Source organism: Magnusiomyces paraingens (assembly GCF_902498895.1).
Source record: "Magnusiomyces paraingens strain CBS 517.90 genome assembly, contig: contig1, whole genome shotgun sequence".
In the NCBI taxonomy this organism is placed as follows: Eukaryota; Fungi; Ascomycota; class Dipodascomycetes; order Dipodascales; family Dipodascaceae; genus Magnusiomyces; species Magnusiomyces paraingens.
Window position 1 is genome coordinate 4,316,568 of NW_022474067.1, and position 13,198 is coordinate 4,329,765.

The 13,198-nt window shown below is 42.2% G+C and overlaps 5 protein-coding genes across 5 annotated transcripts; 3 read left to right on the top strand and 2 right to left on the bottom strand.

Annotated features, from left to right (window-relative positions):
- SAPINGB_P001296 (uncharacterized protein) lies at nt 1-3,126 on the bottom strand (the record flags this gene model as incomplete). Its single annotated transcript, XM_031996019.1, has 1 exon — nt 1-3,126. One exon carries the CDS (start codon nt 3,124-3,126, stop codon nt 1-3), a length of 3,126 nt encoding a protein of 1,041 aa, XP_031851910.1.
- Nucleotides 3,127-3,450: 324 nt separating this feature from the next.
- SAPINGB_P001297 (uncharacterized protein) lies at nt 3,451-4,817 on the top strand (the record flags this gene model as incomplete). The annotated part of the gene is made up of 2 exons (XM_031996020.1): nt 3,451-3,754; nt 3,805-4,817. 2 exons carry the CDS (start codon nt 3,451-3,453, stop codon nt 4,815-4,817), a joined length of 1,317 nt encoding a protein of 438 aa, XP_031851911.1.
- A 110-nt stretch (nt 4,818-4,927) lies between these two features.
- Nucleotides 4,928-5,693, top strand: SAPINGB_P001298 (uncharacterized protein; the record flags this gene model as incomplete). Its single annotated transcript, XM_031996021.1, has 2 exons — nt 4,928-4,941; nt 5,003-5,693. 2 exons carry the CDS (start codon nt 4,928-4,930, stop codon nt 5,691-5,693), a joined length of 705 nt encoding a protein of 234 aa, XP_031851912.1.
- A 267-nt stretch (nt 5,694-5,960) lies between these two features.
- Nucleotides 5,961-8,546, top strand: SAPINGB_P001299 (uncharacterized protein; the record flags this gene model as incomplete). The annotated part of the gene is made up of 1 exon (XM_031996022.1): nt 5,961-8,546. One exon carries the CDS (start codon nt 5,961-5,963, stop codon nt 8,544-8,546), a length of 2,586 nt encoding a protein of 861 aa, XP_031851913.1.
- Nucleotides 8,547-8,724: 178 nt separating this feature from the next.
- On the bottom strand, nt 8,725-10,998 carry SAPINGB_P001300 (uncharacterized protein; the record flags this gene model as incomplete). The annotated part of the gene is made up of 1 exon (XM_031996023.1): nt 8,725-10,998. The coding sequence occupies one exon, from the start codon at nt 10,996-10,998 to the stop codon at nt 8,725-8,727; it is 2,274 nt and encodes a 757-aa protein (XP_031851914.1).
- Between the last annotated feature and the right edge of the window lie 2,200 nt (nt 10,999-13,198).

Consider the following 13,198-nt stretch of genomic DNA (forward strand, 5'->3'; position numbering starts at 1 on the left):
TCACGCCATGAGATTAGTGATGATTTTCAATAAATCGCTAATAATGGGGCTTAACGTTTCAACAGATCCAGAGTTCAATGACAATACATCGTTGCGTATTTGTGTAAGTGTAGGCGCTACAAGCTCTTTGCTGTCTGTCCATTGGGCGCGTGCCACCTCTGCGTTCTCTTCTTCGTTAAGAATATCGTAATCTTCACCATCATTCTTATCAGCGTATCCTGAATCGCTATTTATATTGCTCAACGATACCAGACTATTAACCACTGAGAGTAAAGCAACAGCCCACTTAACTCGTTCAGCCAGAGATCGACGTTGGTCTGCAATCGGAGTATCAAGAGATGGGGCATTGAGAGCAGGGCTCACAAGGCAAGCAACGTATCCAAGAATTAAGAAAAAACGTGGACCGAACGTACGATGTGACCACTTCATGAGCTCTGGCAGAGTGACAGATAATGGCTCAGTCCATGCGTCTGCACTTATGATGAATGGCGTAGCAGACCCAGAAACCTTGTTATCAGTGTCTTCCAAAAGCTGCTGCTCTATCAGGGTAGCATTTTCGCTACCATGACTTCCTCCCGCCGCAGTAGTAATGTACATGGCACATGATAATAACCGGCCCAAATCGATAGGTCTACTGCTAGTTCCATTAGTATCATTGGATTCTTCTGGCGAACGGAAATAATGAAAAGCTCCTAAAGGGTCTTGTTGAATAATGCTTCGAATGATACCCCGCTCGCGTGTTGAAATCTCATCGCTCTGAGGTGGTTCAATTACTAGATAGCTTGTCTGAGCTGGAGGAGCCACTGGTAAAGATTCCTGGACAGATCCTCCAACCGCTGGGAGTTCAGGAAACGGTGTATCACTTTCACACTGAGGGTATGGAAGCTGTTGACTAGGTATGGTTGCCGCAGAAGGGGCTTGCTTTTGTGGAGTAAAAGGAGGTTGACTCAAAGGTGGAGAGACAAGAGACCGAAATTTTTCAGGTGGTGGCAACTCAGCTTGCGGTTGTTGAGAAGATAATTGCTGTTGCTGCTGTTGGATTTGTGATTGAAGTTGTATCTGAGGTTGCTGCTGTGTTAAGGATGGTTGACGATAGCTAGTGAGATTCGATGATATCGATCCTGTGTATGCACTAGTAGACCCCCAGATTTGAGAGGAATAGCCATTACTTTGTCCAAGAGTAGTGCCACCAATTGATAATCGTGAAACGCCCTTCTGTAATGGCACTGGGGATGTAATTGATGAAGAAGCCGGTGGAGATACAAAACTGCTTCGAAGATCCTGATATAATGCGTTTTGTGGTGTTGGTTGCTGGAGCGGGGTTGGTTTCTGAATAAGATCAAATGAAGTGGTGTTTTGCTGTTTGGGGAGAGCGTGTGACATACCATCAAAGCCAGGGGATGAAAAAGGACTTGTGAAGGCATTTGAAAATGCAGTTGAATTAGTTCTTGAAGATAGACCTGGTGGTGGGGGGATAAAGGATGCCCGTTTCTCAGTTCGTGATTCAGTTCGTGGTTCGGAACTAGATGCTTCTTCTAAAGAGTTGATGAGATCAGGGGGGATATGCTGGCCATTTTGTTCTTCAGAATCACTTTCTTCCTTAATGTCTTCCTTGATTTCTTCCTCGATTTCTTCCTTAATATTTTCTTTTGAGGGTTCTAGAAGTTTTATCTGCTCCGTTGATTTATTGAACGATTCTTTCCCTAGCCGCTGAGCAACAATTTCTGTAAAAACTTCTAAAAAGTCACTCTTTGAAAAAAAGTCTTTCAAAAACTGTGCATGCTCGTCACCACACTCATATTGGTTGTTTTGAACAAATCGATCAACACAAGCCATCAGCAATTGCTCAGATTTTGGAGGAGCAGTAACCGGAGTAGTTGGCTTTGACACTTTCTCATGCTCTGGCACCCATTCACGAATGACAACAGGAGCAATGGCAATGCCGCGAGAGTGATAAATGTAGAGGTCCACAACATCCTTATTAGCATAGTTTTCTGGTTCTAGTGAATGGAATATAGCACAATCAAGGACGTTTAAACTCTGAGGTAAAACAATCTTAATAAGACGGATAGAGATATCCTTGTCTGTTGGGAACTCAAACAAAATTAGGATAATTTTTGATTTATCATTGGAAACAACCATTGCCACTAGCAGAGTTTTATCGAAATAAACTGAAGAAAGAGAAGTTTCAGAAAGTTCAGAGCGTAAATCAATTGGAAAAAATGTGAATGTGTTATGAACCGACATTAAGCTAAGAACTGAATTATTTTCATAACCAATTAAAACATATTCTGAGGGTGAATTAGGGCGAGCAAAAAAGTTGATGGAGCATCCATTGGGAATGTCTACTGTGGCATTAAGGGTCGATTCTTGGCTTCTGTCAATGCGAATGCGTTGAGCTGGAAGAGCCACACGGTCATCCAAGGTTGGGATGCTAATAATATCAAAAGCAGGGCCAGCATAACTGCCACCGGGAGATTCGGAGAAAAAGGCCGCAATAGACTTAAATTTTGGAGAAACTGCAAAGCTTTCAATATTGTAATCAGCAAATTGAAAGCGTATATACTGCAGTCTGCTAAAAGATTCAATGAGAGCTCCTCGTTTACTTGTTTTTCCGCGAGAAGAGTTTTCTTCCTCAGTCAAGGGAGTAGCAGCAGCAATAGCTTCACGGTTGTCAGAAATGGTCAGAACATCAATATTATTTTTCCATGCAAAAGCAACATGAGCATCATGTTTCTTATAAGTTGTGAACTTGACCTCTTTGGGAACTTCAGTAATTTTTCTAGTCAAGACAGCGGGGAGACCAGAGTCGTCATGGCGCAATATCCAAAAAGCAAAAATGCCAGAGTCGCGCGAAGCAACTATAAGAAGAGACCTTGATGGATCCGAAAACTCTGAAAGTACGAGGTCAGAAATGCGGCCATTGACTTCAGCATCAAAACTGTAGTGTTTACTAGAATGCTGCATAACGACACGAATAGTGGAAAGCTTGGAAGACGTGTAAACAATAAGTTCGTCGTTGGCCACAACCAAGTGTGCGTCATACTTGGAAAACTTGGAGACAAGCATAAGGTCGCTATCATCGACACAATATGTCTCCAGCGATTTCTGCTTGACATCACACATGGTGGGTGGGGGAGAGAGTTGATATGCTTGGGAAATAGGTGGGGAATTTATGCTTGTTGGTAAAGCTTGTGAATGTAGACTCAAAGATTGCTGGTTACTTTGAGATTTTTTTTATGGTAGGCGAAAAACACCCATTGTGGGAAAGGAAATGGAGGTTTGGGTTTATTACAATAGCTTAAATGGTTTGTAATGGCCAAGTTGTAACAGGCGGAAAATCCTAATTAGGTATTATAAAGAACAAAAAAAAATTTGATCTTGGGACTTGAGATTTACCAACCAGACAGAGTACCATATATATAGAGATCATAAGAAAACTAAATAAAGATGTCAGCGACAGAACCAGTAAAAGCTCCTCGAAGGAGGTTTGTTGGTCGCAAAGCAGCTGGAAAGAATGCTACAGGGTCTGATGCCCCTATCACAGAAACACCTACAGATATCCATGACACAGGTGATTTGCTAGTCAAGAAAAATACTCCTAAAAAGACGATCCAAAGGTTCGTCAATCAGATTCCACCTGAGATCCTTAATGATCAAGAGCTTAATACTGCTATTTCGATTTTGCCTTCCAACTACAATTTTGAAATCCACAAAAGTGTGTGGCACATTCGCAAACACAGTGCAAAGAAGGGTATGTCACTGAAGGTGAAGGTGTTAAGGACTATAAATCTAACTTGATAGTCGCGCTACAAATGCCTGAAGGCTTGTTAATTTACGCGCCAATCATTGCTGATATCTTAGAACAATTTTGCGGGGTCGAGTCTATTGTCATGGGCGATGTGACTTATGGTGCGTGTTGCATCGACGACTTTACCGCAAAGGCCCTGGGTTGCGATTTTTTGATCCACTACGCACATTCATGTCTTGTTCCTGTAGATGTCACTGGGATTAAGGTACTTTACGTGTTTGTCACTATCGAGATTGACACTGAACATTTGCTCAGTACTTTGACACACCACTTCCCCGCAGGATCGCGACTGACTATGGTTTCGACAATTCAGTTTAATCCCACACTTCATTTTATCCAAAAACAACTCGAATCTCGAGGAATCACAGTCTTAACACCACAAATAGCACCGCTATCCAAAGGTGAAGTTTTAGGATGTACATCAGCCCGGCTTAAAAAGCGCGACAACAACAAAGATAATATTGATGACGACTCGTGGGATGCCATCGTATACCTAGGTGATGGTCGATTCCACCTTGAGTCTGCCATGATTCATAACCCAGAAATTCCAGCATATAAGTATGATCCTTACTCGCGCAAATTTACAATAGAAGAATACGACTTTAAACAACTAGACGATGTGCGGCGCGAAGCCGTAAATGTTGCTCGCAAGGGCAAGACCGCGGGGCTAATTCTGGGTTCCTTGGGCCGCCAGGGAAACCCTGTAACTCTCAACATGTTGTATGAGAGATTAAAGGAACGTGGATTAGATGTGGTGACGGTTGTCCTTTCAGAGATTTTCCCCGATAAGCTGGCTATGTTTGACGATGTAGACTTTTGGGTGCAAGTTGCATGTCCAAGACTTTCCATCGATTGGGGTTACGCCTTCCCCAAACCTTTGCTAACACCATACGAAGCTATGGTGGCAATGGATTCAGACGAGGACTGGAAGAAACTGGGGTATTATCCCATGGACTACTATGGTCGAGATGGTTATGGCCGTGGAAGTGTTCCTTCTAGGGTGTAACTTTTTTTAAAAAAAAATAATATTATAATGCATGTAATTTTATGGGAGTTAAATGTGATTTTGTATGTAAAAATCAAAACAAAAATCTTTTCGATCCATCACAATTTACCATGGGTGTCACAGTGTAAGTACCGCCTAAGAAACCTTGGCCTAACCATCATCCTTTTCATTCTAACATGTCCTAGTCTTTATCTTGTGTCGGCGACATCGCCAAATATAATCATTGATGTTTGCGATCTTATTGGAAATAAAATTCCCACCAATGTGGCTAAATGGTCTTTTGAAATCAAGCTCTTTAGAGAAAACCCGCATAGCATGGGTTCCGAAGCAGCAGCTGCCAATGCTGCCGTCAGTCAGCACATTCCTGGAGCTCGACCAGTTCCTTCGAACTTTCTTCATACGCTTATATTTGCTACAAACCCAAAGGAGACTGTTTGTTTAGTCAAGGGCGTGGGCACAGCGCTGACAGGCCCTTTTGACCAAATGCTTCAAACTAAGCTGCAAAGTTTGTGGCAACTACGGCAGTTTGTTCGTGGTGAAGGAACCGCGTTTGAGCTTGACAATGGTGCCTTTTGGGTCCGATTAGGCAATATGACCTTACAAGGAAACTTTCGTGGTTTGTTGATTGAGATTGAAGCATCAAAATTAGAGACTTTTTGGGAAGGCAGCGAGGACCCTCCAGGCTCAGATGTGACAAAATCTCCAGCTTTTCGCAAAATCAAGCCGGTTTTAGACCTTTTGACTGCGCAGGGCAGCCCGTTGCATGGTGCGGGTGGGCGTGTAATAGTGGGGCCTTCTCAACTAGTGACGCGAACCAAACCATTTACACGCGTGGAGACTGCATGGCAGTATGCTGAAGCCTTAGAAAATCGCTGATGGCCCGGATTCTGTCTTCCAATCGGTCCTGTCGTTTGGTTATAGAGTTGTTCGTATAAAAATAAAAATAAAAATACTGTATGTTACCGTTGCTTATAGCTTATATCATGTAACTTTTTCCGGTAACCTTTCCAGTAACTTTTTCCTTTATTTAGTGTTTCGGTCTCCCCACAATTTTTTTTAGCTCCACCAATATCGAAAGAAATAAATCCACGCATTATTTCCAAATATTAAAAAAAAAAAGATATATTATTTTTCATAAATACAATGATTCGTCTACAGAAGTTGATTCCGCGGACGCAAATTTCATTGGGATCTCGGACTTCATTGCTTCCAACAGCACGCCGCTTTGCAACTTCATCGTCTCAGATCCCTACACTCAAAAATGCTCTTGGATCCTCCCAAAGCCCTTTTCTTCGGGCGCAAGCTGGGTCGCCTGTGGCCTGGCAGGAATGGTCCCCAGAAATTTTGAATCTGGCATCTACATTCAACAGACCTATTTTTTTGGCAATTGGCTATGCAGCATCTCACTGGTGCCGCGTCATGAATCATGAGTCCTTTTCAGACCCAGCTATTGCCGACCTCATCAATGCAAATTTTGTACCGGTACGCGTTGACCGCGACGAACGCAGAGATGTTGACCTTCTCTATTCTATGTATTATGAGGCAACCACAGGCCAAACTGGATGGCCGCTGAATGTCTTTTTGGACCCAAATTCTCTGGCACCATTTTTTGGTGGTATGTACTGGCCGTCTGCCGCATCCGTGGAGCGTTTGGCAAGCACCAACCCTCAGGTAGCTGCACCAGCTTCCCTTGAGTCTGTGCTTTCTGGTGTGTCCACTACTTGGGCTTCCTCTGGTGACAAATGTGTAGAATCTGCAAATGCTATAAAGGAACGCCTTCTTGAGCTGTACCGACTGCAAAATGGTTCTGAGAAAGCTGATCTTAGCCTCTCTGTTTTTGAGGACGTCTGGAATCATTTTGACGATAGCTTCGACCTAAACTACGGTGGGTTTTCGCAAGCTCCTAAGTTTCTTTGTCCCCACAACCTTTCGTTTATGCTCAAATACTCACATTTGTTGACCCCTCCCCCTGAGGTTAGAGCTCAACAGCCAGAGTGGAAGCATAAGCACGACCTTGATGCAAAGGGGATGGCCAGCTTCACGCTGGAGTCTATTGGTAAGGGCGCCACCAAAGACCAAATTGGGCTTGGGTTCCACCATTATTCCGTGACAGATGACTGGAGTCTCCCCCACTTTGAGAAATTACTTATTGACCAAGCTCTGATTCTGTCGGCATACATGTACGCTTATCAGGCTGACCCTCAGAAAAATGCTTTTTCACTGGAATATATCCGCGACCTTGTGGATTACATGTCTACAAGCACTTCGGAAGGTGGACTTTTGACTCCCGATGGTGGCCTTGTAGCCTCCATATTTCCAGACAGCAAACCTATAGCTGGTGCACACCACCGAGATGCTGACGAGCTTGCGTCGGCAGCTGCACAGCACAGTTACCCCTTGGTCGAAGGTGCTTATTATGTTTGGCAAGCAGACGACTTTTCACGCGCCCTTCCTAAGCGCACAGAGAGCGACCTTGCCGGTGCCTATTATAACGTTCGCGAAGGTGGAAATATTAATGAACAATTCGATGTGCGTCATAAACTTGCGTACCAAAATACGCTCTACCGTAGTATGGACTTTGAAGAACTGGGGCGCTACTTTGGAATGCCAGCCTCCCGTGCAGAAAAACAGATCAAGGAAGCAAACGCCAAACTGCGCAAGTACCGCCGTGAAACGCGCGATCATCCAGAAGTTGACCAACGCGCGTTTGCCGGCTGGAATGGTGCTGCCATCAATTCGCTAGCCCATACCGCCCTGGCCCTGTTGAAAACACCAACTAAAGAAGGTTTGGAGACTGATGAGCTCGTATCTCTCGGCCAAAAGGCTCTGGGGACTGCTGAGACTATTGCCCAGTTTGTTTACGACAAGCTTTTTGATCCTAAAAAGGCAACGCTTCAGAGATACTACTTAGACGGTAAGGCTAGTTCGACGCCAGGAATGAACGATGATTACGCATACATGATCCAGGGACTTATCAGTCTTTACACTGCAACCTTCGACACACGCTACCTTGACTTTGCCAAACGTCTTCAGGATGCGCAGCTTGTCAACTTTTGGGATACCGAACGAGGCGCTTTTTTCTATTCTGATGCAACATTAGCCTCAAATTCGCATCTGTTCTTGCGCTTCAAGCAGAGCTTCGATGCTGCTGAACCTAGCAGTAATGGTGTTTCTGCTGAAAACTTGCTTAAGCTATCAGGCCTATTGCATGACACCTTTTATTGCAGCAAGGTTGGTGAGATTGTGGCATGTTATGCTAAGGACATTGCAGCGCAACCATTTGGTTATTGCTCAATGTTGGGCGCTGTTGCCGCACGTCTCCGAGAAACCTCCTCTTCTGGTGCTCTGACCAGTGTCATTGTAGTGGGCGGTGAAAACGAATCTGATCAGGACGACTTAGCGCTACACAATGTGCGCCAAAAGCTCTATGACATTTTTGCTAAAACAGAAACCCCAGGAGCAGAGGTTGAAGAGAAAGCTATCGATAATGCATCGAGCAATGATGCGGTCGTTCGTGTCTCGAGTATTGTCCCCACTCTCACCATTCTGCGTTTGCGTTCAAGTGATGTTGAGCGCTACTTCGAGCCATATGGAAATGCTCTATATGGGGCTCTGGCGGACAAATACAGTACCGGACCAGTCCACTATATTGTCTCGCGCAACTTTACACTCACAGACCCTGTTTCTTCTCTAGAAGATGTTGTTGAGCTTCTTTTTAAAAGTAAATAATGGACAGAAAGAAACGTTTTTGTTCCCTTCATCAAATAAATAAATACATGTGCAACACGTTAAAAACTATTTTACTACTATTACTATTCATTTTCAATTATTAATGTGCTTAAGAGCTTTTTCCCTCTTTTTTTTGTTCCTCCATTTTTTAACCGTTTTTTTTTTTTTTTTTTTTTTTTTAAATTCTCCAGGTAGACAGCCAGTTGAGATGCTTGTAGGGTTCAAGCTCGCCAGTCATGCCAAAAGAAATGGGTGCAAAAATCAAAAAGATGCCAATAGTTTCCGCATAGAGAGTTAGGAAAATGGCAGTCTTGATGTAATTGTTGGTAATGTAGCGTGTTGTCAGCATATCAATCAAGAATGACAGCAGCATCAGCGCAAAGTAAAGAGCGGGAAGGTAATGGTGCACGTATGTGACACGGGCCATGACAATAAAAGGTAGATAATGGAAAGCCCAACCAAGAGCAGGAATAATACCAGAAACAGCGTACTTGTCTAGTTGGTCCCAAGTGAAATCCTTGTAACCACGCTGCCAGCGCGCCAAAAACCACAAAGTAACAAGACCAAAAATAACAACTCCAGCAGAGGAAATCCAAGTATTGATAGGATGACCAAGCAAAAAGTAACGGACATTGGTAGGACCCCAGCCGCAGAGACGAAGACCAACGTGGAGAGTAGGCCATTCCCAGGCCTTAGAAGTAAGCTCATCTAGTTTATCGGGATCAGGGGTAAGGGCATTGTTAGATGCCATCATGGCAACATTGAGCTGAACAAAGTCGCGCAAAAACTTAGTCTTGGGAAGAGTACGGTTGACAGCACTGGGAAGATGAGGGTTCTCATGTGTCTCAATATTCCACCATGTGCGTTTGTCACGTCTAGAAGCTGACTTGTCGCAAGTAACCTCACCTTGTCTAAAGCCCCAAGCAGGGAGGCGGGCGCTTTCAGCAGCAAGGTAACAGTTCATAACCTGGTTTCTAAGACGAATTCCAGAAGAAAGAGGATGGACACGCGATTTGTTTTCAGTTCCCAAGGTTTCAACAATCTCGACAACCCAGTTGTCCTTTTCGTCACCAACAGTCATGTTGCCGTAACCAGAAACTTCCCACTTGCCCTTGGTCACAGGGGCAGGGACACTATGTGAGTGAAGATTGCGGCCAGTACCAGGATGAAGAAAACGGACAATACCACCATCAGTGACATACTGAACTGGGAGAGCAGGATTGTAGGAATCATTGTAACGGCCAAACTCTACGAGCCAGTCATTATTCATATCCTTATGGTGGTAAGTGGTGACCTGCTGTTGGCTAGAACCAGTGGGATAAGTCTGAATATGCGAGTGCAAAAGACCACCTCCAAGACCTTGGTTCTTGAGTGTAATACGGGAACCGTAAGCAACGTCCAAAGGACCGGATTTCATGTCAGATCCATTAAGATTGGCTTGGAAAAGGGAACTCATGTTGGAATCACCGGGGCCGGTACCACTAAGAAGAATAAAGTGGATTTTGAAGCAGAGAGCAAAAATCAAAATAGGAACAACAATAAGAGCAGCAATACGAGAAATCCAATGGGCGATGTAAGTCTTAATTGACATGCGGGTATCAGAAAACTTGATCCAGAGATCAGTAATGGTGTAAACACCAACCATAGCCGTGGCAAAAAGACCAACCATCTTCACACTGGTAACGCATCCAAGACTGACACCAGTAAAGAAGAGCCAAAAAAACCAGGGAAATGAAAAGGGTCTGTTTTGGTAGCGGTGGAAGGAAGCAAGACCTAAGATAGAAGTGGTGGTAAAGCAAGCAAGCATTGAATCAAGGAGGATAAGCTTGCCAAGTGTAATGTAAGAAGTTTCACAGAGCATGGCCAACGTGAAGAACCAGACAGTAGGAATGGAAAATCTCAATCGCTTAGCAGTAAAATAAGCAACAGGGACGCAAACAACATTGAAAAGTGCATTGAAGATGCGCATAGCGGTGTAGTTGACATACTCGGGGTACTCGGCACCCGATTCAAAGCCAAAGGAACCATTGTAGCCAGCAATGTATCCAGAGAGACCAACAAGCATCTTACCCAAAGGTGGGTGGACGTCAAAGTAGTACTCGTGCTTCAGATAGTAAGAACCAAACTTGCCAAAGTGAGCTTCGTCCCAGGTAACGGTTTTGGACTTGCCGATATGGTATAAACGTGTGAAAAGGGCTAACGCAGTGAATAGCAGTGGTGCAACAACAGCCTCAAGTGTGCGCCAATCGCTAATGAGCGAACCATCTTCTTCTGAAGCCTTCTTGTAATTGCTCGATGTGACAGAAGGCTTATCGATTTTCTCCTTGATGTCATTAAGTTCATTCTGGTCGATTTTTTCGAGAAGCGGTGCAGCCGACGAGCTGGACGGACCAGCAGCTCTATTTCTCAGTTCACGAGACGGAACACCTGATGCCTTAGCTGAGGAAGCCATTGTATGGTTCAGCTGAGAGAAAAGGGGTTTGATGGGTGTGGTTGGGAATTATGGTGGTGGGGATGAAGGTGAAGATGAAGGTGGAAGAAGCGTGTGGTTGGCAGAAAGGTTGAAATAAATTTTGAACAGGTGTTAGAAAAAAAAAAAGGAAGGGGGAGAATTTCTGGTGGCTACGTATCTTAATTTTTCAAAACACCCAAGCAAAAAACCAGCACACCTTTTATTTATTTTTTTTTATGACAATGCAAGACAACGCTATGTTAAGAACTTTAAACCTTTTCATCAGCACTCACCTTGATTGTCATGCATTTTTCAGGAAATAAATTGACCGAATCCATTAGATCAAACCAGCTCGATCACCATGCGTGGGCATTTTTTAGTTTGTGCTACCACTTAGTTCTCTAAATGCATGTAACTAACCAACGTGTACGTAATATAACAAGCTGTAGCTATGCGGCGATTGTTGAGTTAACACCCCTTTTGTGGGGTTTACTCTGTATTTTTTTAGTTGATTCCAATGGATTGTAATCTTCAATACTGCCAATGCACATAACATTTCCCGGACTTTGGTTTTTTTATTTTTCGGTACCTGCTCCGGCGACCGAGATTCCATCTCTTGTGGTGCCGTACTCTTTGATGGTTATTTTACATCATTTGTTCCCCTAACCCTGGGAAAACTCTCCATATATATGTTAATATGCAGGGACTAATCACGTGGTGTGAATTGTTGTAGAATAATTGCCACGACACCCTCAAAAGATTCGTCTGACAGACTTGAAATCCTTCAAAAAAAAAAACAATTTTAAATCGGTTTAAATTAAATTAATTCCAAGTTGTTCTATATATCTAAGCAGATACTTATAAATATTGTCAAATATCAAGCTTACCATTACCAATTATATATATAAGCAAATTAATATAAAGCGTCTATATTGTGAAAATAACAAAAATCATGGTAATTTTATGCTTTAGATTCAAGTAGCCCATAAGCGAAGATAATTCACGGAAATGATGAAAATTGATTTTCTACATCGAGATTTGCAAACAATTGTCATTAAGACCTGAACTTTATACAAACTGATGATATATTATTTACTAATAATTACAATGTGTATCAGTCAGAATGTTTTTTCAAAAAAATGAAACTTTAAAGATAATGATTTGGATTTGGATTTTGATGTGTAGAAAATTGCCAACGAAATAGTCGATACTTTAAAAAATTTCTAACTTTTTAGTTAAAGAACTATATTTAATTTTAACCTTATTTCAAAGGCTTCATCGGATCTTTATTGCGTTGTTCGCATTCGAAGAATTTCTAAGCTATTCACATTGCTACAACAAATTTACGCCAACTATCACCGATCACTCTATATATATATATATATATATATATTAGTCTTTGTTCTTTCACCTGTTTTTTCTTTCTAATTTATACCTCTATTACCAAAATTAAAATTAAAACTGAAACTGAAATAAATAACGCTTATTATACCTTCTTCTATAAATGCTGTAGCACACTGTGAAGTACCAAATCTACCAGAATCATCATCATTAAATTTACACTCACTTTACGAATAGATATTCCTACATCTAAAAAGTCTCCCAATTTTTCAATTAAATATCTAGAGAATTACCCCGTTAATTTTGATATCATTTTTCAAGAAACCACGGCTGCAATTTTTATTCAGAAATGTGTCGATATATTTTATGGTTTACTTCCCCGTTAAATAAGCACTAGTAAAGTAAATATCCATGTTCCCGTAAAATGTCTTCATGAAAGAAAATTTCCATATTTCCTAATTTTTCCTATAATTCGTGACAATGTTGACAGAAAAAAGTAGAAGATAGTTTCTAGTTCTTTACAACTATTTTTTGTCTTTTGTCTAGTGAAATCTTTTGGAAATTTTTGAGAAGAAGGTCTTAACGAGTTTCTTCATGAACAAGCTGTTACCCGTTTTATGAAATTCTTTTTCCTAATTGAGATTCACCCAAACTGTAAATATTTACAGTTTATCCATTAATGGATACAACAAGCACATCAGAGTTAATATTAGAAATACTGCCATCCTCGATAGCCCCAATGTTCTTTTCCAAAAATGGCATCTAGAGAAAGTTACATGAGTAGATTTGCAAAACGTACGACTTAAAGTTTCAAGCCCTAAAGACATGCTGGAGTTCTATCGGAGAAGGAAAAAAAAAA